Source organism: Dreissena polymorpha, chromosome 6, assembly GCF_020536995.1.
Source record: "Dreissena polymorpha isolate Duluth1 chromosome 6, UMN_Dpol_1.0, whole genome shotgun sequence".
Taxonomy (NCBI): Eukaryota; Metazoa; Mollusca; class Bivalvia; order Myida; family Dreissenidae; genus Dreissena; species Dreissena polymorpha.
Window position 1 is genome coordinate 91,488,807 of NC_068360.1, and position 25,994 is coordinate 91,514,800.

The 25,994-nt window shown below is 33.0% G+C and overlaps 2 protein-coding genes across 2 annotated transcripts in view; one reads left to right on the forward strand and one right to left on the reverse strand.

The window, feature by feature from the left end:
* Positions 1-16,859: 16,859 nt before the first annotated feature.
* On the reverse strand, positions 16,860-24,727 carry LOC127834033 (A-kinase anchor protein 14-like). Its single transcript, XM_052359591.1, has 4 exons — positions 24,346-24,727; positions 21,684-21,863; positions 20,981-21,033; positions 16,860-17,302 (listed from the first exon to the last, which is right to left on the reverse strand). Exons 1-4 carry the CDS (start codon positions 24,607-24,609, stop codon positions 17,218-17,220), a joined length of 582 nt encoding a protein of 193 aa, XP_052215551.1. The 5' UTR covers positions 24,610-24,727; the 3' UTR covers positions 16,860-17,217.
* A 115-nt stretch (positions 24,728-24,842) lies between these two features.
* LOC127834032 (cell division cycle protein 16 homolog) overlaps positions 24,843-25,994 on the forward strand; it is a 53,829-nt gene continuing 52,677 nt past the window's right edge. The window contains exon 1 of the mRNA XM_052359590.1: positions 24,843-24,991. Coding sequence (XP_052215550.1) covers positions 24,881-24,991 — 111 coding nt within the window. The 5' untranslated portion in view covers positions 24,843-24,880. The remainder of the gene's footprint in view (positions 24,992-25,994) is intronic.

Below are 25,994 nucleotides of genomic sequence, written 5' to 3' on the forward strand. Positions count from 1 at the left end.
ACATTAAGTATCAGTATTACTTGTATATCGGTCTAAACAGAAGCGTTTCCTGCTTATTGTGCATGCATAATTAGAGAGTTTAAACGAATATCGTGTGAATGAAACACTAGACACTTTCCTTCTGCCAAAAATAAACTAACAATTCGTATTTTTGTTTTAATAGCATACTCATTTTTGGTCCAGTTTATCATATAAATAAAACGTTAAGTGCTAAACCCGATAGATGGAAAGACATACATACTGTAAGCTAGTTGTGAATTCTATTAAAATGCCTTGAAATAAGATGCAATTAACTTTTACACCATAAGCACGCAGTATTCACAGTGTATTTTTTATGATAACAAGAGGTTTTCGTTAAAGTTCATTTTATCTAAACAAAACTAGGAAATGTTTGGTTGTATAATTGTTCTTTATTGATATTTTCCTTGAGTGAAGAGATGGTCTCGTTTATGCATCTAATTGCTTGTACCATTTGGAGAACACAGCGGAATAATTATTTACGAACGTTGAATTGGTTTCACAACTTGACAAACATAAGCGTCGTGTAAAAACGGACTTAAGTCGTATTCCAGAAGCATCTTAAGTTTAATTTTATTCTTATCCTTAAATTGGGGAATTTTCTTAAGTGTTTCATTTCATATTGCAATAGATTGGCATCAAGATATACATTTAAATAAAATCATTATGTCAATGTTATTTTAGGAATATAAAAAAACATGTGTTTCCTTATTTAGTAAAGAAATACAAAACATTTGAACTTTGAACTTAAGTGAGTGCTGTTAAAATAAGTGAATAACTGCTGCGAACAAACGAATCACGTTTAAGTTATCGTCTAGTATTACTCGTGATTTTCCTGTTGTTTTGATATTAGTAGAACGTAGTTTTATAACATGATTTGCAAACATAATATTAAAACATCCGTGAAAATTGTCATTTTTATGTTTTTCTGTAGCATTAAAACATAAAAATTAATTCATCGTTACCTAAATCATGTCCAATAAAATACATCTCGAATAGTTACCGAGTTGTTATTGTATGAAGAAAGTTATTTTGCTAGTTTATGTTATAAAATATAATTTTTGCTTTTATGTTTCGTAAGAACGTGTGTGTAATGGCTTGCATGCATTTGGTTTTAACTGTTTAAGAAATAATACTTTTCTATCATGGTTTGTTGTCGAATAACCCACAGTAAGGAGTATAGATGCGTAGGAATTAAATCACGAGTGCAAAGCACGAGTGATTTGATAACACGCATCTATACAACTTACTGTGGATTATTCGACAACAAACCATCATAGAAAAATATTATTTCGATTCTAACACGATTCTGATTGATTTAGTTCAAGCTTTAGGACGTGAACTATATTTTTCAATACTCCGCCCTTCTTAGTACACAGTTCAATATTTATTGACGTCATTGAATTGAACAAACATATGACGTCATTTTCATTCATAAATATTTTGCAAATGACGTCACTTTCATTGAAAACAACAATCGTAGAACACTTAATGACGTAACGTTTTTTGATGCTACTGAAAAGCTGACATGCTATAAATGTTTTCTGAATTACGTTTCCTAACAAATAGCATTCTTTGTAGGCGTGGTTATGCCACTTATCACCAAATATACAATGTGTTGTTTCATTACATTTATATACATGCTACATTTATGACATTTCTTTTAGAGCGGGGTTTAGCACGTGCATTTTACTGCAATATTTTCTTTATTTATTCGGAACTATTTTCGAAACATTAAGCTTCGCCCATAAGTTATTGCAGAATAACCCACACTTGATTTCCTTCTTTGTCTATAGAAAACAAGTCGCGTGCCGTGTTAGAATAGTAAATATACTCACTTATAGTTTTGCAAAAGCATTCAGCATCACATTAAAAGTAGTTGCCGTGTTGTACTTTTGTATTGGTATGTTGATTAGCTTTGACCGCTCCATATCGAATATTCCAGTGTTATCGTGTGTGTTACATGTATATTGTGGGGCAATTAAGAAACGCGTACATTGTTAAGTATACTCTCATTTTGGTGTAGCTTAACTTTCCTGTTATATGTACATATAAAATAAGTATAATTTACGCATTCATTACTATGTTGCTTTGCATGTAACATCATGTGGTAACTCCCTCTTTTACAAGCACATTAAGAATTTGTAAGCATTGATATTAAATATATATTTGTTGCATCTTTTGCACATACAAAAATTAAATCCAGAATCGTAATTGTATTCAGTAGCGTAATATATTTTGCTGTTATGTCAGTGTATTTTTATCGATCTTAACATTGTACGAATGACATCTCGATTCGTCACTTTTGTATGGTATGGTATTGATAAATTTGCTTTATTGTTATTATTAGAATATGCGGTTTCTTTAAAAAAATGAACATAAACATAACCTCTTGGACAATAATCGTTTCGTTTTATTTTGTTTGTTATCGTTTCGTAGAAGTACTAATTGCATAAATCGGAAAGTGATAGACACTTCAATGTTTCGACATGTTCGCACATGTACTATTTCATTGTTTTACTAACAGATTAAGCTTTAATTCTCGATTATTAATCGTTCTGTGTTTTTGTTTTACATTTAGGGCCTATAACAAAAGCATCGTTATTATATGTATTCTGCATTGTGGGCTGTTTCAAAATAAACGCACCAAACATGCTCAATTGATCTTTTACAATCAGTCGATACTATTTCCATTTATTAAGATGGCACGCGGGCGTATAAATATTTTATGTTAAACAATGAGCAAAGATTGTGATGATCTTTGATACTTTGCTAAACAATATTTCGCTGACAAATGCAAATGAATTTAAAAAAAAACATGTTTATCGCCGAAGTTTAGTTATGTTTGCAAATAAGAACGGCGAATATTATCAGATTGGAGGATCATTACATTTAAAAAAGAAATTAATAATTTCAAAAAAAAATCTCGTTCAAGTGTTTTAACAAAAAAAGATTTTATTTAAACCAATGTAGTAAATCAATTTCAAATATGTGTCATGATTAATCAGGATACAAGAACACAAACAAATGTTATAGTTTAACAGGAGTATGTGCAAATGCAATTCTTGAAAACCAGTAGTTACTGTAAGTTTTATATCTTGGCCAGAAACTGCCGTATCTTAAATGCAAGGTATTCTTGCTTTTTGCTTTGATGAAAAGATTTGCGTGCAATTGTATATTTATAAATCTTTGTGTGAAATTTGCTTATGTTTTTATAAAGGTATTTCTGAAACCTACGTGTACCTTACTTGTTTCTTGTATTGAATTTTATTTTAACCCATTTATGCCAAACGTCTAAAAAAGGCCTTGGTAAACAGCGTAGACCCAGATGAGACGCCGCATGATGCGGTGTCTCATCAGGTCTGCGCTGTTTGCTTAAAGAAATTTATGTAATAAATATGCTAAATATATAAATAATTATACTAGAAATCCCTAATTTTGGAAATAAATTTATCCAATTTAGAAGGATGGGAGAGTCCACTAGGCATAAATGAGTTAATTTAAATCAGTGGCACTGTATTTTCTTAATGGTAGACATTATAAGTAGCTATACTGCATATATCTCTTGGGAGATTATAAACAGTACAAGTCTTATATACAGCAGTATAGTATGACATAAGTCGCAATATCATCACTTAATAGTGCATTAGCCATGTACATCTTCAATTAGCTAAGCGTTTATAATGTTGGCAAGAGAATACAAACATCCGTTGTGGGTCGTGACATCGAATTTATATTTTATGATCTCTTAAGTCGCAAGCACCATTTAACAGACAACACATTTGTAGATTCAGTAATGCTGGACCTTTAGGCTCTCGTTAATAAATAAATGCAATAAAGTATACATTTTACGAGGTCACTGTATTAAAAAGATCCATAAGCAAAAAAGTATCTTTGCCAATGAAAACAACACGATTTGGGTTCTTGATCGGGGGAAGTGATGTATAACGCTTTCATCATTAATTTGGTATTTACGCGAAGGAAGTATTCGTCTTAAGAAGCTATATACGTCGAGTAAAAACCTGCAAATTCCCAAAATAAAGATCATAAAGAGCAGCTTGTTATGCCTTCTAACTTTTGAACTCTTTTGAACTTTTATTCATCTTAAATTCTGATCACTTTTTTCAACTTTAAATTATTCATTAATTTTAGTGCTTTCAAATGTCAAGATTAATGTTGAATGTTATAATGATTAGGGTCTCAGTAAATAAATCTTTTAAAAAAAGTTCGTTTGCAAATTAGTCAAATTCAAACGAACGGTCCAGTTTCCTGAATTGTAAGAGGCTGTTTGTATCTGCAGCCTGCATTGTTAAAGTACATGAATGATTAAGCATATTGTGATTTCTTAATATACACAGTATACTTATTTAAAGGTCGAACGTGCCTTGCCTACAAATAAACCAATGACATCAGTCACTAGCATGTATTTGCTTCTCCCATGGGCTTGGAGTAATAAACATTGTCTAAGTGTTTATGTCAACTATGTCAAATGTGCAAAGGGGATTTAACTGGTTGTGATCGAATATATAACTGTTCATATGCCTTATATATTTGCAGTTATAAATAAAGTTATATACATATACACGAGACAAATGGTATTGCTGAACGGCATTAGTTTGTAAACATTTCCAATAATATATACTATTTTATCGGGGAGCTAATACTAATTACACAAAAGAAAAGTATGTTATGTTCGGTTATGATATATTTGACTAGAAACAATATAAATATCTGCTTTTCACAGCACGAGAAAACTCTTAAAAGAGGCATTATGTTCTGTATGTATTTGTAAGGCGAGTGACCGATTCCGAATAGTAAAACCAACACCATACATCATGAGCACGAAGAAGGTAATCACACAAATATTAACAAAGCTGGGGTCATCGACTTGTTACGCTCAACTGAAAGTATTTGATGATAAAGCAAGTGTACGGAAAACAAGCACCCACGTGGTACAGATTTATTCCAATAACAGTTAAGTGAATTGTATATGCACAATTAACCTCTTAATATTTACAGGTTCGTGAAATGCAGAGACGCAATTACTCTCTTATACGTACACGTGAATTGTATAATCAAAGGCACACGTGCAGCTCTCTGATTCAAAGTCAAACGTTTATAAGCATAATGTAAATGTATGTTAACTTATCGCGATAAAATAGTGAGGCGCGTGGTTCTTCATGTATCGATATGACCAGTGACCGATTCAAATTGCCAAAACAACACCATACATCGAACGAAAAAGGAGGCAAACACTGCATATTAACAAAGCTCCGTAACGGTCAATTAAAAGATGTGGGTGATCAAACCAGTTCACGGGCAACCACAACCGACGTGGTCCTGATTTATTAATACAACAATTAAATACACTGTATACAAAAATAACCCCATAGCATTACAATTAAAACTAAGTTATCTAAGCCATAATATGAATATGTATGAAAAGTGCATGCAGATGCACAGAAGCAACAACTCTCTAATACGTACCATTCCATTGTGTAATCCAAGGCAACAGCGTTGCTCTCTAATTGAATGTCACAATTTTATATGCTCAAACACTGCACAAAAAATTTCCAATATACTTCAAACATGATGCACTTTCGTTGTATGATTTTAATTTGCAATGATTCACGACATCCAATAAATTGCTTCATATGGACGCGAAAAATAAAAAACATTACATATTGAATACTTTTGTCAGCTTACGGACTGACCGCTCTGAGTACATAATCGAAATCGGCGCTCGATTACCAAGTATGAGAATTTTGGGAAATCCATGGTTACAAAACCAACAATTTCCGCCGATCATTAAAGTCACGTGACATTTGTACAACCTCCTAGACGCTTTGATTCTCTGGTGTAATCAATGTTCATATTACCTCTTTGTCTTAAGCAGCAGACAAGAAAATGAAATGAAAGCCCATTTCCAATTGCGTTAATGCGTCGGAAAATAACAAAATATGGTAATAGGCAATTATTTAGGGGTAAATGTTTGCGTAGGATCAAGTCATATGTATTGAATTTTCGTATTTACGACTTTCCAAAGAAATTAAAGCTGGTACCGATGTTCACATGCAATGTCTCATACAATACGAGCGAACGTGGTGAAAACAGTGTTTGTTGGAAGGAGCCAGATAAAAGCAATACGCATTCATAAAGGAGTGGATGTTATAAAAGCGTAATTCAGCTTCTTAATGATTGCCGTGTCCCTTGCAGTTACTTCTCATATGATTAATATGTCATACATATGAATATTCGCAATTTGTAAAATATATTCGCGCTACTGTATAATATTTTATATTTATATAAAGTTTGTGCAATGTATTAAATGCATTTTATAAATACATTTAGTTGAATTATTAGCACCTGTTTTTATATTGCACAACACAATATTAAATATTACCATGGATCACCGCTTCTTTTCACCTATGGAAACAAGACATAGCGTTAAACTGCTCGCGTTGATGGACTGGTGACTTGGAAATAAGACATATACATAACAAGCATAAGACTAGCGTTAGTTTTATTTAAACATTTACCTTATTCTTAAATCAACATAATGTCGCGTAAGATGCAAATAAACAAATTGTCGACATGTGTTCTCATTAAGAGAAAGGAACGGATATGTAACACAATCAAATCTCATCCTTGAACGGATTCAAAAGCCTGTCGACAGATGGTCGTACTAAAATTTAAACGAAGGAGGGGACAGACGAACAGACGGACTAACGAAAGAACAAGCACGCTATTTAGCAATTGCTAGATATGTGCGACGTTTAACCATTGCTATAATGTGTGATTCAGCGAGGTTAATGATGATTCGTAGATAGAGAGAGAAAATAGCGAGTTCGATATGGGGACAGCAAATGCTGAGTTAACTACGGGGAGATAAGATGATGAGTCGGAGATTGGGAGAGCAAATGATTAGTCAGATATGGGGAAAGAAAATGACGTAGGGAAAGTACTTTCATATTTGTAATTATTTACGAATAACGTGAGAATAACTATAATTTCCAAGAATGCATCCATGCTAAAGATAAAATAAAATGAGAATATGTCGAACGATTGAGTAACATATCTGGATATTATACAGTTCAAATTATTCTTAAAAATTTGTGGAAATTATTGCAGAGAACGATAAGGTAGGGTGCAAGTATCCCAATACCATGTGATAATATAAACGCGGTCTTATAAAGAAGAATTGTAACATGTATATTTACGTGGTAACCCTGAAATATTCATAAGCATTGAAGTGAGCGTCCCATGAACGTGTTACGCATCGCATTACATCAGATAATTCAGATAATGTTCACCCTTGCACCAATATTTGTATGATACGTTACCACAATCACACCAGGTAAACCAACTTTTGAATCCCCAATAGGGATACGCTTTAAATCATATGTTTTACGTCCCGGGATACATTAATTGACATATTGACATGAAAACTGTCGAAATGGAGCCTAACATGTTAGTAAATGCTCTACTTGGAGACCTTTTCTCCCAAAACGCTCAGTGCTATTCGACCGCACACACACTATTTATGGTAAATTTGTAATAAATATAAATTATTCATTTGAATCCGCCCAGAAATCACGTTCCTGGTGCTGACCTAGATAGACAATTTGTTTAGCATTTCGCATTATATAGTGTGTGTGCAGTGTGTGTGTGTGCATGGAGTTTTGCATTCATAGACAATCGAACGATGAAGATGCCTTATCCGCATAACATGAACAACTTGTTAAATTCCATAACTCTTGTGACACTATATTTATTAAGACTTAAGTTTTTTAATGTAATAATTTTCATCCTTAAGGTAAGCATTTATTCCGCGCATGATTCCTAGACAACACGAAAGAGGAGGTAAAACATCTGCACTATCAACGTGCGCTCTTTCTTGTGTATACATGTGTCATTATTTGTTGAGTTCGGCGATGCGAACAGCCTGTGGAGCTCTATATGCATCGTGACCATGGCTGGATATATAATGCTTGCAAATACACGTTAAAACTCCGTTTCCAAAACATTACAATTATAACAGTATCTACATGTGATCGCTCAGTTATCATAAAAGTACTGACAGTACTGGTGTGACGATGCTTTTGAAGAGGATTGATACAAAAGCATCTATTTAAGTTTATCTGCGTCACCACAATTGTGGATGTGGGAACGAAAATTTTGGATAGGAAAAAATGGGTACGAACATTTTGGGTACAAAAATTATGCCAAAAACAAATTGGGTACGAAAAAAGATTTGGTTACGAACAAAAATCTGGGTACGAAAAAAAAATGGGTACGAAAAAAAATTTGGGTACGAGCAAAAATTTGGGTACGAAAAAAAGTGTATTTTCTGTACCACTTATCTTAAAAAAACGTTTTGTTACAGTAAAACGTTTGTGGGTTATAACATTACGTTTCAGCATATAAATTCAAAACTTGACATGCTATTTAATTACACCATGCTCTTTAATTTCAAATGTATATCATACCAAACTTTATATTTCGCTGTTTCCTTTCCTAAGTTAATGATGCTATGTGTACGGACGTGATTTCACATGCCCATGTGCATGAATATTTTTTATCTTTTGATTTTTTTTCTCTAATTCAATAAGCGTATGCATGTTTGTTCGTTAAGTGCGGCAATAATTTCATGATGATACCCGAAAGTAGGTATGAGCACATAGTCGTAAGAGCACTTGGATACGTGAGTTCGCCCATGAACACATGGTAAGGTTAACTAAATCTCCGCGATATGACATAATATGTGTTTAAAACAGAAAACAATATCCAACAAACGAATGAATTATCAACATAGTATATGCACTGATGTGGCTCTGTCATTTCTGTTTGAAAAGATTATTAAATATGCAAAATGAGAAAGCACGCATAAAAGCGAGTTTCACAGATATCATAAGGTTATTATGCTGTTTATATACCATAGTCGCTACAAATGGCAGGTTCGTAATAATTCGTTTACTTTACACTCATGATCGCGTTGAACATTAATTAAACACGTTTTAATGCGCAATTTATTTACCGAATCTCGAATAATTCCATATACAATACAGAAAATGCATAGTTGTTTCATTGATCTATAAACATATAATGGATTGAATATAACTTATTTAATATTAACGTTTTAAAACTATTATTAAATCTTTTCCCCAGAATATGCTGTCCTATTTATAGATGAGCTTCCTATACCTTTATCAATGATAATCAGCGAGGTATGCCGATTAGAAAAATCGAGCTATCTCAATCGGACTGGCTCGGTCTTTTGCATTGTGAATAATGTTTTCATAGTATGCAGCATCGTCAAAAACAACTCTCCTTAGAAGAATAATAAAGTTCGATACAGTCCCAACGTTGTTTCATTAATGTGTGCATTTTATTAGCATCTGTTGGTTATTTTATTCAGACTTATGATCGAAGGCTTTTATAACGAGAAGACGCGACACATGCGTGTCTTTTCGATTTGCCCAAGTGCAATATTATCAATCTGGTTCATCCTCTTAATTCTATCCTTCATGAAACTAACTTTTCTGTCCGCTGTAAATGTCTTGAATAAGAACTAAAAATGGAACGTTCTGAATACAAGACAGTACTGGTTCCATTGAGGTTTAAATGAATACATAAAGGCAGGAAGATAATGGGAATGATGTGTCCTATGTCTATTCTATCCTACACAATGATTGAACTAATCTGTCAGCATTTCTTAGACGGGAAAATGTCTTGGACATTCTCCTCAATATATGTGTTCATTGTGTAAGAAACAGACTCTATTTATTCCAAATTAGTCACAGTTCGTAATTAACAGATGCCAAACTGGACTTGGCGAGATAAATCAAAGGACTAAAGTTTAAAATAGAACTTTCATTTGTGTTGTGAAAACCGTTAAACAAAATAGTAATATAAACATTGTACTATAAACAATTTTTTTATAAATTCACAAGTATACCAGTCCAGTGTATCAGTATATGTGTTACATTAAACTGACGCAGTCAAGTGAAAAAAACTTAATGTAAACCATCAGTGATAAATAATTTCTATATGTTTCATGTTCTTACCACTCGGTCCATCCGCAAAGCCAAAGTTTTGTTTATAAGCGGATAAAATATCAGAAAAAGAAACATGACCTGAATACATTTACGATTCCTCGGGGATTAAACTTCAGCATTGCCAGGAAGTTACAAAAGAAAGTTGTCATTTCAAGACTCGAATGACATTTCTGTTCTCAAAAACCATAGCTCGCCTATATTTTATAACAAACCATTAGTTCCGACGGTAAGATTAACTGTGGAGTGGGCAATAAAACATAAGAATCATCTGAAGTTGAACGTCGAGGTGTGTCCAAAAAATATGGTAAATTGGCATTTTGTATGGAAATGTCACGGTGCTTTCTATCGATCTTAAATGTGTCATCTCTAAAAACGAATATCTACTATATCTGTTATGTACAGAATGTAAACAAATTGACAATGGACAAGGAAAACATATATCTGCGGTTGTTCATGAAGTACATGTATTATTATCAGTAATAATTAGGCTTTATGCACATCGTTCAAAATACCAGCTAGTTCTGATAATTGTTCTTGTATACATAGTGATTTTTAAATGAATATCATGTAAATGAAACACAAGGAATTTTCCTTTTTGTAAAACACAAAACAACATGAATGTTTATTTTTGCTGTGATAGTATATAATTACGTTTTGTCCAGGTTTTCATAAACGTTAAACGTATGATGTTTTTAATTGACAAAAGAAAGACATTTTCGGTAAGCTAGCTATATATAAATTCTTGGTTAAATTCTTTTAAATAAAACAAACCATACCAGAAAATATTACACTAGAAGCATGCAGCATCAGATAGGTTTCATTTATATTAACAACTAGTTAATAGTTTTCGTTAAAGTTAATTTGATCAGAACAATACCGTTAAATGTATGTGTTTGTATAATCGATCATTTTCCTTTAGTGTAGATGCGGCCTCGTTTTGGCATCCAATAGAGTGTTTACTTAAAGAAAATACAGAAGAAAATGAAGTCAAAAAGCCTCGTGTTCCAAAAAACCGTATATTTGATGTCAAGAACTCTATCAAGAATGTTCTCTCAGACGCTTTTGATTTCCTTGACAGGGAAATAAGATTTCAAACAGATTCGCCTCTTCGTTCTGCCTTCGGACATTGCTACGGGAATGTCGCATAGTGCTGTTGGTATTAAGTTATTAGCTGTACGTATTTCAATCGTGCACACTACATATGAGTTATCAACTTGTATTACTTGGTATTTTTGTTGTTTATTTTGTTGTTACGTTTACTTGTACATGCTTTGCAAACGTAATAAAGATACATCCGGGATAGTTTTCGTTTTTATTTAAGTTCGTTGTTTGTGTTAGTAGTGTAAGAACATTAAACGTAATTCATCGTTCCCAAACGTGTGTCTAGTAAAAATGTATATAACATAGTGATCGTGTTGTAATGGTATGTATAAAGTTGTTTTGTTGTGTTATTATATTTTGATCGATAATGATTTTTATCTTAAAAGCCTGTGAAGTTGCTGAATTTTGAGAACATATTAAGAAAAACATCTCATATAGTTTTATTTTTTTATTGGTTTTTTAGTATTCATACAAATACTAGTAATCAATGAACATTTCGCAACAAAGTAAAACTTACAATATGAATAGTTCCCGTTATGTATGTGCTTTGCTTTGACCGTTTCAATGCGGAGAACCTAGTTTTATTCATATGTGTGTGTTCATTCCTTTTTGTCGGTGTTTTGTCCAGTTCTTTTGACAATGTGTACCTGACAATAAAAAGTACCACCTGCTTAATGAAGAATATGTTTGTATAATGTATAATTATTTCTATGTTGTTTAGTAATAAAATAGTGTGTGCTTACTGTCTGTCTTACAAACATACTAACAATTGCATATAATATAAATATAAAACCTACTGTTAAAACAAATACTCTCTGCGCTTGCTTATATTACATCTGGAATAGGTATCGTGTTTTGAGACGTTATATTTTTTAATGTTATATTATTATGTTTTACAAGATTTTGCAAGCATACTACGAATTACTTCACGAGTCGTTATCCTTTCTTATGGGCTGTATCAGACACATATTGTTTCACAAAGCATTTACTAACATATATCTGAGATAATTGTTGTGAAGCTTTTTGCATCGTTTGTTTTATGCAAAAATTGCAGGAATTGCAAACATAAGAGTAACATCTTGAATAGCAATCGTTTACTTTTTGTTTTGTGTGTTTATTGGTTCTTTTATCTACTACTTCCATTATGGTATTTCTCATTGTTTGCACATGTCATATTTGTAAATTGTTCCAAACGTAATAAGAATTACAACTCGACAACGAATCGGTGTTTATTATGGATGTTTGCTTGACCTTAAAGCTCTAGTATGTACACATATGCAATTAAGTAGAAATTTCCGAGATCATTGTTTTGCAAGAAAGCATCGTTACCAACGAAGGTAACGCGATATATGTTTTTGATCGCAGATAGTGAAGAATTAAATGTCAACATAAAAGTGGTGTTTACGAGAACAAAGTATTCTTTATTAGCTTAAACTCAATAAATAAAACTGTCAAATACTCATTTATACTGAAGATTAGTTTGTGTAATCTTCGGAATTTTGGTTTGCTTTGAAATCAAAATACAGTCAAACTGAAAATTCACAGAAAACCGGTTTTGCTTTTAAACTGGTTTCTCCTATGAAAGTAGTTTTAAAATTTTAGGATTAAATTTCGGAGTTATGATTAAGGAAAATATTAAGCTATGTAATAGGCATGGTGTTCAAAATGAAACGGTTGGTCAAATTTCTCGAATTGTTAGTATCTGTGTTGACTTCCAGCGTGCATTGCTAACAATAGGAGTGAGTGAGCATTTCTCAATCTACACGGTGTACTGATATGTTTGTCAAACGCGACTTGCTTACAAAATGTCTACAGAACATAAGTCACTCGTAGTTATTAAATCTACACAGGGGGTTGGAATAATAAACATTTTTTCGGTCTTTAATTCTTTCTCAAATACAAAATACACAGCATTAGAAAACTCCTGAAAGTCACACAAAGTTCTCTGTATATCGGTAGGTCAAGTGTCCGACTTCCCAAAGCCAAAACAACACCATATTTTACAAAAACAGAAGGCAAACACAAATATTAGCAAAGCTGGGATGGTAACGGTAAAATGAAAGAATTCGATGATAAAACCAGTATATGTGTACTATATACACATGTATATACAAATAACTACAAATAATTGCAATTAAAACATATCATCTATGGCATAATGTAAACATGTTCTAGATGTATATACCGATGCAGAGACGCAACACCTCCTTAATTATATATGTTTATACGTACCATTGTTTTGTCTAATCCAATGTACAAATTACGCTCTCTAGGCGGATATCAACAATTCGAATGATGTAGCACTGCACAAAATAACTCCAATATATTACAAGCCTTATGCACATTCCGTGAATGGTTTTCAATATTAAGACAAACGAAATCCTATCAATTGCTGCATTCAAACGCGAAAAGCATAATAAATTGCGTATTAAAGACTATTGTTAGTTTTTGAGTACTTAATCGAAAACGGCGCTCGGTTTACCAGTTTGAGAATTTCGGGAAATCCATGGTTACAAACCAAGACGTTTCTTACAATTTTCGCCAATCAATAAAGTCACGTGACATTTGTACACAACCTCCCAGACGCTTTGATGCTCTGGTGTAATCAATGGTCATACAACCTCCTCGTATTAAGCAGCAGACAAGAACATGAAATAAAGGCCCATTTCCAATAGCGTGAATGCGTCGGAATATAACGGACAATAGCAATTCGCAATCATTAAGTACTAAATGTTAACGTAAGACCAAGTTAAATGTATTGGATTTCCATATTTACGGTCGCCTTTCCATATAAATGACAGCTGGCACCGATTAAAGGAAATTATTTAGAATTAATACAGCACAAAGTGGCAAAAACAGTTTTTGTTGGTAGGAGTCAGAAAGTAGCAATTCAAATGTATTAAGGAGTAAATATTATATGTAAAGCCAAATAAAATGCGTAGTTTAGTTTCCTATTTATGATTTCCTTCGACAAATAATCCCTATAAGATGAATGTGCCATGCGTACAAATGTACGCAATACAGTATGCAGAATGTAATTGAATCGTTTAAGAATTGTTTCCATTTATATTAAATCTGCTTAATGAATACATTCAATGTATAAATACATTCAAAGAGATATGTTTGCAACTGTTCATATATTGCCAAAGACTATTACAAATAACCTTCGATCAACGTTTCTTTTCACTGATGGGCACGAGACATAATGATTTACTGTTTGCGTTAATTGGGTTGTGACTTCGTATTGAGACAAATAAATAACAAGCATTAAACTAGTGTTGTTTTAGATATACAAATTATAAATTCGTTCTGATTAAAAGAAACAAACGGACAGGTAACACAATCCTATCCATTAAAGGATTCAATAGCATGTAGGCCGACGCAACTGCTCATGGTCGTAATGCAATTTAAAACGAACGAAGGGACAAACGGATGAACGAAAGGACAAACACCTTAAAATGTTGAACAATTGGTGGATTGGTTCTACGTTTAAAGAATGTGAGAATGTGTGAATGATTGAGGGAAAGTCTGAGTCGGATACAGGGAGAGCAAATGGTGATTCAGAGATGGGGAAAGCAAATGTTCAGTCGGAGATTTACGAGAATAGGTAATACGGTGGATATCGGGAGAGCAAATGGTGATCTGGAGAATGGAAGAGTAAATGTTAAGTCGGAGATGGGGAGAGCAAATGTTGAGTCGAAGATAGTGAGAGCAAATGGTGATTCGGAGAAGTTAAAGTAAAAGTTGAGTTATAGATGGGGAGAGCAAATGATGCGTCAGTTATGGGTATAGCAAATGGTTAGTCAGTTATGGGGATAGCAAATATTGAGTCGTAGATTGGGAGAGAAAATGTTGAGTCAGAGATGGGAGATCAAATGTTGAGTCGGAGATGGAAAAAGCAAATGTCGAGTCGGATATGGGGGACAGAAAATGTTGAGTCTGATATCGGGAGTGCAAATGTCGAGTCAGAGATGGGGATAACAAATGGTGAGTCAGTTATGGGGAGAGCAAATGTTGAGTCCGAGATAGTGAAAGCAAATGGTGAATCAGTTATAGGGAGAGAAAATGGTTAGACAGTTATGGGGAGGGCAAATGATGAGTCGTTGATTGGGAAAGAAAATGTTGAGTCAGAGATTGGAGAGCAAATGTTGAGTCGTAGATTGGGAGAGCAAATGTTGAGTCGGATATGGGGAGAGCAAATGTTGAGTCAGTTATGGGGAGAGCAAATGGTTAGACAGTTATGTGGAGTGCAAATGTTGAGTCAGAGATGCGGAGAGAAAATGTTGAGTCAGATATGGGTAGAGCAAATGATGAGTCGTAGATTGGGAGAGCAAATGTTGAGTCAGAGATGGGGAAAGCAAATGTTGAGCCTGATATTGGAAGAAGAAATGTTGAGTCGGAGATACAGAGAGCAAACGGTTAGTCGGAGATGGAGAGAGCAATTGGGAGTCGTAAAATGGGAGAGCACATAAATTATGTTTCGGAGATTGGGAGAGCAAATGTTGAGTTGGGGATGGGGAGAGAATTGGAGAGTCGGTTAGTGGGAAAGCAAATTGGGAATTCCGATAACGGGACAAAAAATTCGGGGTTCGGATAGTGGGACAGCAAATAGGGTAGTCGGAGATGGAGAGAGCTAATGGGGAGTTGGAGATGGGGGAAGTAAATGTTGATTTTGAGACTGAGAAGCATATAACGTGCGGAAAGCATTGGTTAATTGGTACTACTTTACAGATAGAGTGGGAATCATTTTATTTTCCAATAATACATACATGATGAAGAGAACATTCTAAGATAATTTATCAAAAACAGGACATTCTGTTGTAATCAAGAGAAAGATTAACTTTGTAAAGAGAAGGATGAACAAACGCATACGAATATAATTCCTTTACAGTATCTTAAGTTGTTATAACGTCAGGCAATTAATGAAAGACCGGTCTCTGGCGTGTATAAGCAGACTGTACCCATATGAGCTGCACTCTGTAAAAAGGACCTTAAATGCATGTGCGTAAAATGTCCACAAAGATTTGCCTGTGTAGTCTGCATGGGCTTATCAGGGACGACACTTTCTGCCTAAACTAGATTTTTGCGGACTGCTCAGGCTAATCTGGGAGGACACTTTACGAACATGCATTAAACCCCCTTTTCACAAAGCATGGCACATATAGTTAATCATTTTGTCTTATGGTAAGCTTATTCTATTACTGGTATAGAAGCTGCCTAGTTTACGGAATGTCTTACCACACCACAACATAGTTTACTCTGTGTTATATCTTATGCCTATAAGTAGAGGTATATCCATATTTTCTTTCAATTTGTTCATTGCAACACGTTATTTTTTTCAGCCAACATTGTGATCGCAGCAGGTTGCCAATATCCAACACCACATGATTTAATGAACGCGGGCTAAGAGAGAAGACCTATAAGTTGAGCATTTGGGTGAAAACTATTATATTGGAATATTCTATAGCACTACATTGATGGCCCCATGAGAGGTGTACATATCGAATTATATCAGAGATTTCAGAAAATATTTACCATCGAATCAGTAGATATTCCCCAATGAGAGAATTGTGCATGGTGTATTTGATTAAAGGCCGATGTGATCAATACAATATTTAAGGCCAATTTCATAAAATATAAAAGTAACAAAACAATTGATTGATAAAAAACAAACATGTTAAATATCAACATAAATGGTGTTATTTGTTTTCTTATTATGAACATATTAACAAGTATTAAACACAAACTTTTCATTTATAATAAATAGTCCATAATGTTTTCACTAAATGTACACATAGATTTGTAAACATGCATAATGATTAAAAATCATAGATTCAAAATCAGTTATAAACAGTCCATGAAGTTTCTAACCCAAATCAATATTGTTTGTAATTTGTACACCATTTTTAAGCAGTAATTTGCATTTGCTAAAAATTCAAAATTTATATAAATAGTCCATATGAATACATTGGAAACATTGAAAAAAATGTGTCAAAAGTTTGTAAAAAGTCCATAACATAAGACAGATAATTCCCTGTATTCAGAATGCCAGGGCCTGCATCATCATGACCTTGCTTTCAATAATGTCCTTGAGCCATTTCTCACGAAACCTCGACTCGCCCGGTCTGAAAATAGCAGCAAATATTTGTGTCAGTAGGACAAGATATGGCTAGACAAATGTAGCAAAAAAAGTTATGAACTGATTTGAAACAATGAAAACAGTAGGCAAAATAAATTAAATCAGATTTAGTTTGAATGTAAATGGGATGAATGTATCCAAAGCTAGTTTGTAAATGACATTTTGGTTGAACTTGAATTAATAACAGTAGAAAAATCTATTTTTTAAGTGAGATTTTGCTACATTTAAAATGAAACAACTATATGCAATTTCTTAATAAGATTTTTACTCAATTTATATTGAATGACAATTGGTAAGGCTATAAGTTTGGTTGAACTGGACTAACACAACAGAAGGAATAACAAACTTAGCATCTAACTAATATTTTTATATAATAATAATTGGATAACAATCGATCAGTTAAACTAGTTTCTACATGAGATTTGCATTATCTGTAATTGAACAGTACATTGCATTAAATCAGCGCAAAATAAGATTTTTACAGAGCTTAAAATTGATTAAGAATTTAACTCAAGTTTCTAAAGTGATAACAGTAGGATTAATGTTAAAGTTTTAGTTATATACAGGATTTAATTTTTTTTAATCTTTTACTGTATGCTGCATTTAAATTATTGAAACATTCTCACAAAGAGAACAAACAACTATGTAGCAAATGAAGCATATTTTAATTCTTTGCATTCTTGATTAGAATTTGAATTCAGATTTAAAATTAAGATATTTAACTTGTATGAATTGCTTATTACATATGTCTTTTTCAACCATTTGTGTTTATATCTGAGAATCTTGTCAAAATTCAATTAGCAAACCCCTGAGTGTGAGTAAGAAGCCGATGACTAATAAGGATGTTAATCAATCTATAGCTATGCTAATGCAAATGTAATGATAGTACTTAATAAATTAAGTATTATGATTAATATGAAGAACAAAATACGCATTCCAAGACATATAGAAATTTGTAGTAAACATACGTTATAAATAATATGTAAGGGTTATCCACTATAATACATTAGCAAATAGCGAACACATGATGCTGGAATTCAAAATTGCATGAAAAACATGAAAAAATAAAGAATAATAAAAAAAAGTTAATTTTTTAATTTTCTAATCAGGGACGACACTTGGTGACTTGCCTTAAGTAAAGGACCAACTAATTATTTTTATAAATGAGAATGCAATACTGCTCCAGCAGCTGGAGTTTCACGTCTTTATATTTACTATTCAGAGTTCTAGAAATAATGTATACTCATAACATTATATGTATCACTCTAATAAGTATAGAGACAAATTATAAATATTATGTCATTAAAGCACATTAGTAATAGGAACATTTTGTGTGAGTGCCAGATATTGAGTTTATGCCAAAACATTTTTAATGGTAATAGTTCCTGAACCAAAATGTATAAAAAGCATCTCTAACTCATTATGAACAAGTTTGTTAGATAAAAGCGCTGAAAAAGTCACAAATATATTTAGGTTAATTCAAACATTAATCAAATCTATTCAAGCTTTATGAAGTATCCAATAAAATCCTTGTGCGATTGTGTATTTCTTTTTTTATAGCACATATGCTATTAATGCAATATAAATGTTCACTCTACATTTAAATACATATTTCAGGAGTGATGCATGTCCTTATATCACCAATTTAATATATTGGAACTGAATACGATTCACAGAAAAATTTCATAAGAGCATTGCTCAAGGCAACTGGGGCTTATTATGCAAGTGCGTTTAGTCTCTGCACAGGCTAATCAGTGACAACACTTTCCGCTTTAACTGGATTTTGCTAGGAAGAGACCACCTTTTAACCAAAAATACCATAAAAGCAGAAAGTGTCATCCCCGACTAGCCTGTGCATGTGGCTTTATTTAAAGATACTGTCTTTTGATTAAATACATGAGGTTGATAAAGAAGATATGCAATTGTTGCATGCGAACTTTTACATTTTTGTGTAAAAGTGAATATTTACTAGGGATTTTTTTTTAAAGTAAGTTGCATTCTAAAGCTACAGAAATTTATGCTCAAAGGACATGTATCACTCCAAGGCCAAAACAAATAATTGTGTGTTTCTTACGAGTCAAAGTGATATAGGGCTAAGATTTATTTGTATCCTACTTTTAAGGGACACATTTTGGTTAAAACAATGAAAATTATCTAAAAGGTGATTATAATGGAATTGGGGGTACACAATTTGACTAAAAACATCAGGATTTTTCTTTGATGAAAACAGCATTGGGTGGCAAAAAACACATATTATTGTTGGCCTATGGATATATGCATGCAAGCAGGTACAGCAGATTATTATACTTAAACACATTTTTGTTACCTTGATTCAGGGGCAGAGTTTGTGGCTCTATATTATATAATACAAAAACTTTCTTGTAAACATATTACAAACAAAAACACTGAATATAATAATAGCGCATGCAGAATGTAAAGTGATTCTGATCAGGTGTGATAACCCAATAGTTCATGCATAACTTACCTTTGTTAAATTAAAAACATAGTTTATTTTACTTACCCCAATAACATCAAGAATATAGTATAATTCACAGGATATTTAAACTGTTTTTTGATATAAAATTCCTTTTTAAATAGGACAACTGTAGTTTAAATAGATAATTTTCTGATGTGAAATAATAGCTTTTCAAACTTCAAGCAATAGAAATATTAAAGATAGTTGCCCATCTGGACAATGTAATGAAAAAAATTAGTTTCTACCCCTAACATGCATACATCATAATTTGCATTCTTTCTAAAATTTGAAACAAAAGTTCTGAAAAACACACACAAGATTTTCCAAATTGTGAACAGGTCTATTTATGTATTTTATACTTCATGTACACTAGCCCCTGGTACTTGGAAACTCTTTCAAGACCTATGTCCCTCCCTTACCCCATTCCCGCTATACATTCAGTGAAATCCCTGTAAAAACAAACATCATTTTTGAAAGTTGAAATAATTTGTCAAATACTATGATCTTCTTTCAACAAATAACTAATCAATTCATGTGGTTTAGGTGATCAATGCATACAGTGTGCAACAAAAACATTGTGAAGTAATACAACAGTCAGAATACTCCAGCTTTACTTTTACAATAAGACCAATAATGTGATATAAAAAACAAAGTCCAAATCTGAAAGTATATGGTATAATATACCCAACACCTTTGGTTGAACAATGCAGAATAAAATAAAATAATAAAGTACAGCTTTGATTTAATGTTTAAAAGAAATTGTCGGCCTTGCAATCTTGTTACGAAAAAAGTTCATGCTATATAAAGGAGACACAACTTCCAAACATAACTGTGTAAGCCATTCCCCAGGAGCGAAAACAGGGAAGAACAATAGTTTCAAGAGTTAGATCTATTAGGCCAAATAATGTTATAGTGTTTCTGGTGACACACAGCCAAAAATACATAATGCCTAATAACTGCTGTTAGAAAGCCTCTGATATTGGTGGGATGACTAAGTGATTTCAATAAAACCTTTCTAGAATAGACATTTCCTGGAGCTGTTTGAAAGTTTTATTTTATAAAATACAAATATTTATGATAAAAAAAAACATTAAATAATTATAGGATTAGGGTGAAAAGATTGGGTTGGATGGGACACCAGAAACATAACTTTTTTATTGGCCTGCCATGCTAAAGAGAGATACATACCGATGAACGAGTCTATTGGTTTCAAAGACGTAAAACACTTCTACTGGATGGGACTGAAAGAAAATGACCAAATAAAAATAATATTTATTTAAGTATTTTTTCAGACAAAATACATTTATTTTTAGGTTGTGCATTTTATTTTATTTTAAAATTTTATAAATCATTGAATTTATGTTGTCTTGAATGGTCTTATACCAGCATAGCAAGTGCAGCATTTTACATTTATATGGAAATTTATGCAGCTGTTTTGACAGAACCATGAATGCACAAATCCCGTAAATAATTATATATCATTTTCATTATATTCATGTCTATTTATATTTACAAATGTATAACTTGTTGTTTTTTTGTATCATAATCAATATCATGCGGTAAATGATTGCCAGTTCTGACGAATAGAACATAAACAAACAATATGAGTGTTAGCAAACAGCATTGATCAGACAATTTTGTTTTCAAATTTTAAAGAGATTTACTTTTCACTTTGCTATTTTTTGAAAGTACGACTACTACTTGCATAATTTCTCTCCTGGTTTAAGAAGGTGATTGTGTTTATTGTCAATGGAAAAAACAGTAACAGATTGTTGGAACTGGGTATTGATAAAAAAGTAAGATTATTAATGTTCAATTTATTCAACAATCTTTATAAAAAAGCGTTATTAGAGGAACAATATAAATGAGCCTATCTCTGTTACAAGCTTACCTTAGGCTTTATTTTTGACACTTGAAATGTGAAGTATACACAGGCTGTTGCCCTTGGAATAGGTTTCCTACGTGTTGGCACACTCCATCGCACACGGAATCTGTGTCTTGTATCAAACTCGTGTTCATCACAGCCAAGATAGTCTATGCAGTACAGCCAACTCTTGTCATATTTCCATGTCTGCAATGGAGACAAACATGTTATGACATTTGGCATAGTACATGTATACATTTAAAATCCAATCTTGATACAAGCTGCATAAAACATGAAATGTGAAGGCATTAACAAACAAGAGATGTGTTTGTCAGAAACACAATGCCCCCTATTGCGCCGCTTTGAAATAAAATTTCAATATATCATTTGGCAGGTTTAGAAATTATCTCCCTTTAAAAGCATATTACTTCCCTTGGATTGAATTTTTTGACTTTTGACCTTTAAGGATGACCTTGACCTTTCACCACTCAAAATGTGCAGCTTCATGAGATACACATGCATGCCAAATATCAAGTTGCTATCCTCAATATTGCACAAGTTATCGCAAACCTTTAACCAAGGTTAAAGTTTTGGGACAGAATGACAGAATGACAGACAGACAGGCCAAAAACAATATGCCCCAATCATTCGATCCGGGGGCATAAAAAGTATTGAGAACACACATAATAAGAATAAACCATTTCGTAGTCCAGGGAATGCAGATCTTTGAGTGAAGAATATACAAAAAAGTTACAATTTTATCTTGATCAATTTAATGAACCTAATGTCAAAATTTGGTGACTGGATTATAGTTATAAGATAAATAATTTAATAGGCCATACTACCAGAATTTGTAATGTATATGTTCAGTATACACTGATTATTAGATGTAAAAGACACACTTGAAATGTTTTATTAAAATAACATTGCTACATGCACAATACATGGCTCCTGCCATCACACTTTTAAAACAAGAGCACGCATAACGGGTGCCACGCTCGGCTGCGAAAGCTTGTCAGATTTTATTTTTTTTTAGAGGTCACAGTGACCTTGACCTTTGACCTAGTGACCCAAAAATGGATGTGGCATGTAGAACTCATCAAGGTTCAGCTACATATGAAGTTTCAAAGTTGTAGGTTGAAGCAATTTGATTTTAAAGCCAATGTTCAAAACCTTAACAAAATGTTAAGGTTTGCGGACGACACGGACATGCTGGCTATGACAATACCTCGAGTTTTCTCCGAAAACAGCCGAGCTAATGACCACATGCACTCCGACAACAATGAAGTAAACTTCGAAGGATAAGTCCCAGATCATCAGCACAGTGATCTACTATCTAACATTCTCAGCTTGCTGGATGCTGATAATCTTACCCATGCTAATAACAACATTTTTTTAAAGTGGGTCATAATTAGACATGGCCAGATGCATTACAAATAAATATACATGATTCAGAAAGTAAAAATACTGAGTTACTAAGCTCAAATTCACGCTAAATGAATGCCATCAGAACTATTTATGGTGGACGAACCAGTTATCGAACACCTAAGGAATTACGTTAAAATTGAAACACTTAAAATAACAAAAACATTTTGTTTTAACAAATGACTAACAGTTCATTCATTTAAAGGGGCCTTTTCACAGATTTTGGCATGTTTTGAAGTTTGTCATTAAATGCTTTATATTGATAAATGTAAACATTACATTTTAAAAGCTCCAGTAAAAAATCAAAAATAAAATTAAAAAAAAAAAAAGTAGCCCGCCGCAAGGCTCGAACCAGTGACCCCCAGAATCCTGAAGTAAAAACGCATTAGCCAACTGAGCTATCCTGCCAAGCATGTTAAGATACTTATTTTATACCTTATATAAGCAATCTTTGTAGTTTCAAAAATTTAAACGACAACAACAAAACTCTCCAAATAATTCAATCGTTTCGCGTTGCAACGCTTTATAATTTTTAGGTTTTTAAATCGTCAAAAGATGCATATAATGGCTATATTAGACCATGGTAAATATTCAGTTATACTGTTTCCTCACAAATATCATAACTAAACCCAAAATTTGCGAATCTGAAACAACTTTGTTCAATTTTGTCAATTTACCAAACCGTGAAAAGATCCCTTTAATAACTTATCTGTAAAGTTTTCAAGCAAATATCTTTCAATAATTTATTACAATGATTCCCTGGTTTTTGTCACCTCTAGCAGACAAAACAAAATGGCGGCCGATGTAAACATGACCTATTAACGGACAGTTCATAAATACTACTCCAGTATATACAAAGTTACATGACTATCAAGTGACCCGGACTTGGCGAAAAAATCTGCGTCTGCTGCAATCAAAATTGCAAACGGAAATATGCTTTTTGGTGTACATGTATAAATGCACGTTTTGATAAATTCATTCAAAAAGTAATAGCAAAAAACACATCAAACCGTATAAATCACAATAAATGCATTCCTTTAACATGTTTTCGGCGCATTTGTTTCAAGCTAAGTGGGCAAGTAGGTCAGGGACTTCATGTGATGTCTGACGTCGACCATTTGTTTATGGATGTGACATCATACGCACTTTTGCGCATGCCCATACAGAACCAAAACAAAACATCAGATAATAGGTGTTGTTCGATAACAGGTACTTCAACAATAGATGTTACATTACAATTGTACAAGCACATTTTTTATACAACCTTGATAAAATCATCAATTTTCTTTTCAGCCGTCTGAGTGCTAAAGTCTCCAATTGACAGCCATGATATATTTTCGATGACATAATCGTCCTCCCTGATGAATGTAGATTCCCTGGACATCTCGCTGTACTTCAAAGATTCGAACGTCTTTTCTCTTTCTGACATGATTGACAAGTCAGTCTCAAGACGTTTTATTGCAAGCGCAATCACATCATCTACCATTTTCTTTGCCTGTTCGGCATACTGATCACCCTCAGAAGACATTTTAATTTGTGGTTGTTTATGTCGATATCGGAAAAAATGCAGAAACTGTGTAGTTTTGTGAGAATACTTTTTACACCAAGTCCACCATGTTTGTTTACTTCCGTAACTATGACTTTTCACCAATGAAAATTGTCGTTTTAAAAATAACGGTTCTCGTTATCGACGGCAATATGAAAATCTATAGAAATGCGGGGAAGCATTATTGATATCCAATCATAATTCTTGTTGCTAATATCAATTTTATGATTGGTTCCGAAGGAACGTAAACAAAATGGCGGGCGAGAGTGACACAACTGATGGATTAGAATTTGCAAATCCTCGTCCTGGTTGCAATATAAATTTGTCAAGACTGAGAGAGCGCGTCAAAGAATATATAGATAAGGTAAGAAGCAGTGCAACAACTGTCGAAAGTCATAAATATTGTTTTGTTGAGATAATTTATGTTGTTTTCATTAAAGACTTGTTTTCTATTAGTATTAGTCCATATCGGTTCATGGCTAACTGCTAGTCTGCAGACATGTAAATTTAAGACAAAGATGTTTGCATTATTAAAAAATAGTTTCTGAACTTGGTTTCAAATGTTCAAATGTAAATTGTACTGCTCACATATAATAGATATGCTAAGAGGATTTATGAAAACAATAAGAGTGATGTGTTAGTTTTAATTCGGAAGCATTCACAGTGTTTTTTTTGCTTTAATTTGTTACAGCAGTCTTCGAAATTAGCTTTGAAAAGTTACATGCCAGTCGGGCCAGTTACTTAAGAATTTTTACATGCCCAACATATTTTTTACATGCCCAAACGTTTTTAACCAAAATTATAACAAATCACAACATTTTAACACTTACATGCTACACATAGTAAAGCAGAACATTTGTTTCAATAGTAGTGAATACAACTACATCTAATCAGTCACTAGAATTAAGACGGTCGATCGTTACACCAGTGCTCTTGAAAAGAGCGTTCTCTGGTGTCATCATACCATTTCTTGGCTTCCTTTTTCTCTAAATTATTGTCAATTTTCTATTTTGGAAGTGCTTTATCGGGCTTAGCCCAATCAACATACCTAAGATACTGCTGCTATGTCGACAATGACATTTGTTTACATTGACAAAAACGGAAGCGTATTACTTGATTGAAATGATCCATTCAAAAAGCATCTTCTCGATTAATGTCTAGAGAAACCGTCGATAAGAACCGAATGTGACCGAACTGCATCGGTCAAAAACAATAACGATGACGTGTGCAAGCAGGTGCGTGTTGTTAAACCAATCGAATTTCATTGTTTTAAAACTTACGGCAAGGTGTTTGTTAGCAAAATTGAAAAATAGATCTGCAAATATCAAGAACCGCTTACGATTTTTTTTTATAAACTGTCAATTCGC

Excerpts from the sequence above, each read along its gene's own strand:
- LOC127834033 (XM_052359591.1), bottom strand. The coding sequence starts at position 24,609 with ATGTCTTCTGAGGGTGATCAGTATGCCGAACAGGCAAAGAAAATGGTA. Across the intron at positions 21,864-24,345 it reads AAATTGATGATTTTATCAAG|ACATGGAAATATGACAAGAG; the intron begins GTTGTATAAAAA and ends TCTCCATTGCAG. Across the intron at positions 17,303-20,980 it reads ACCAATAGACTCGTTCATCG|ACCGGGCGAGTCGAGGTTTC; the intron begins GTATGTATCTCT and ends TGCTATTTTCAG.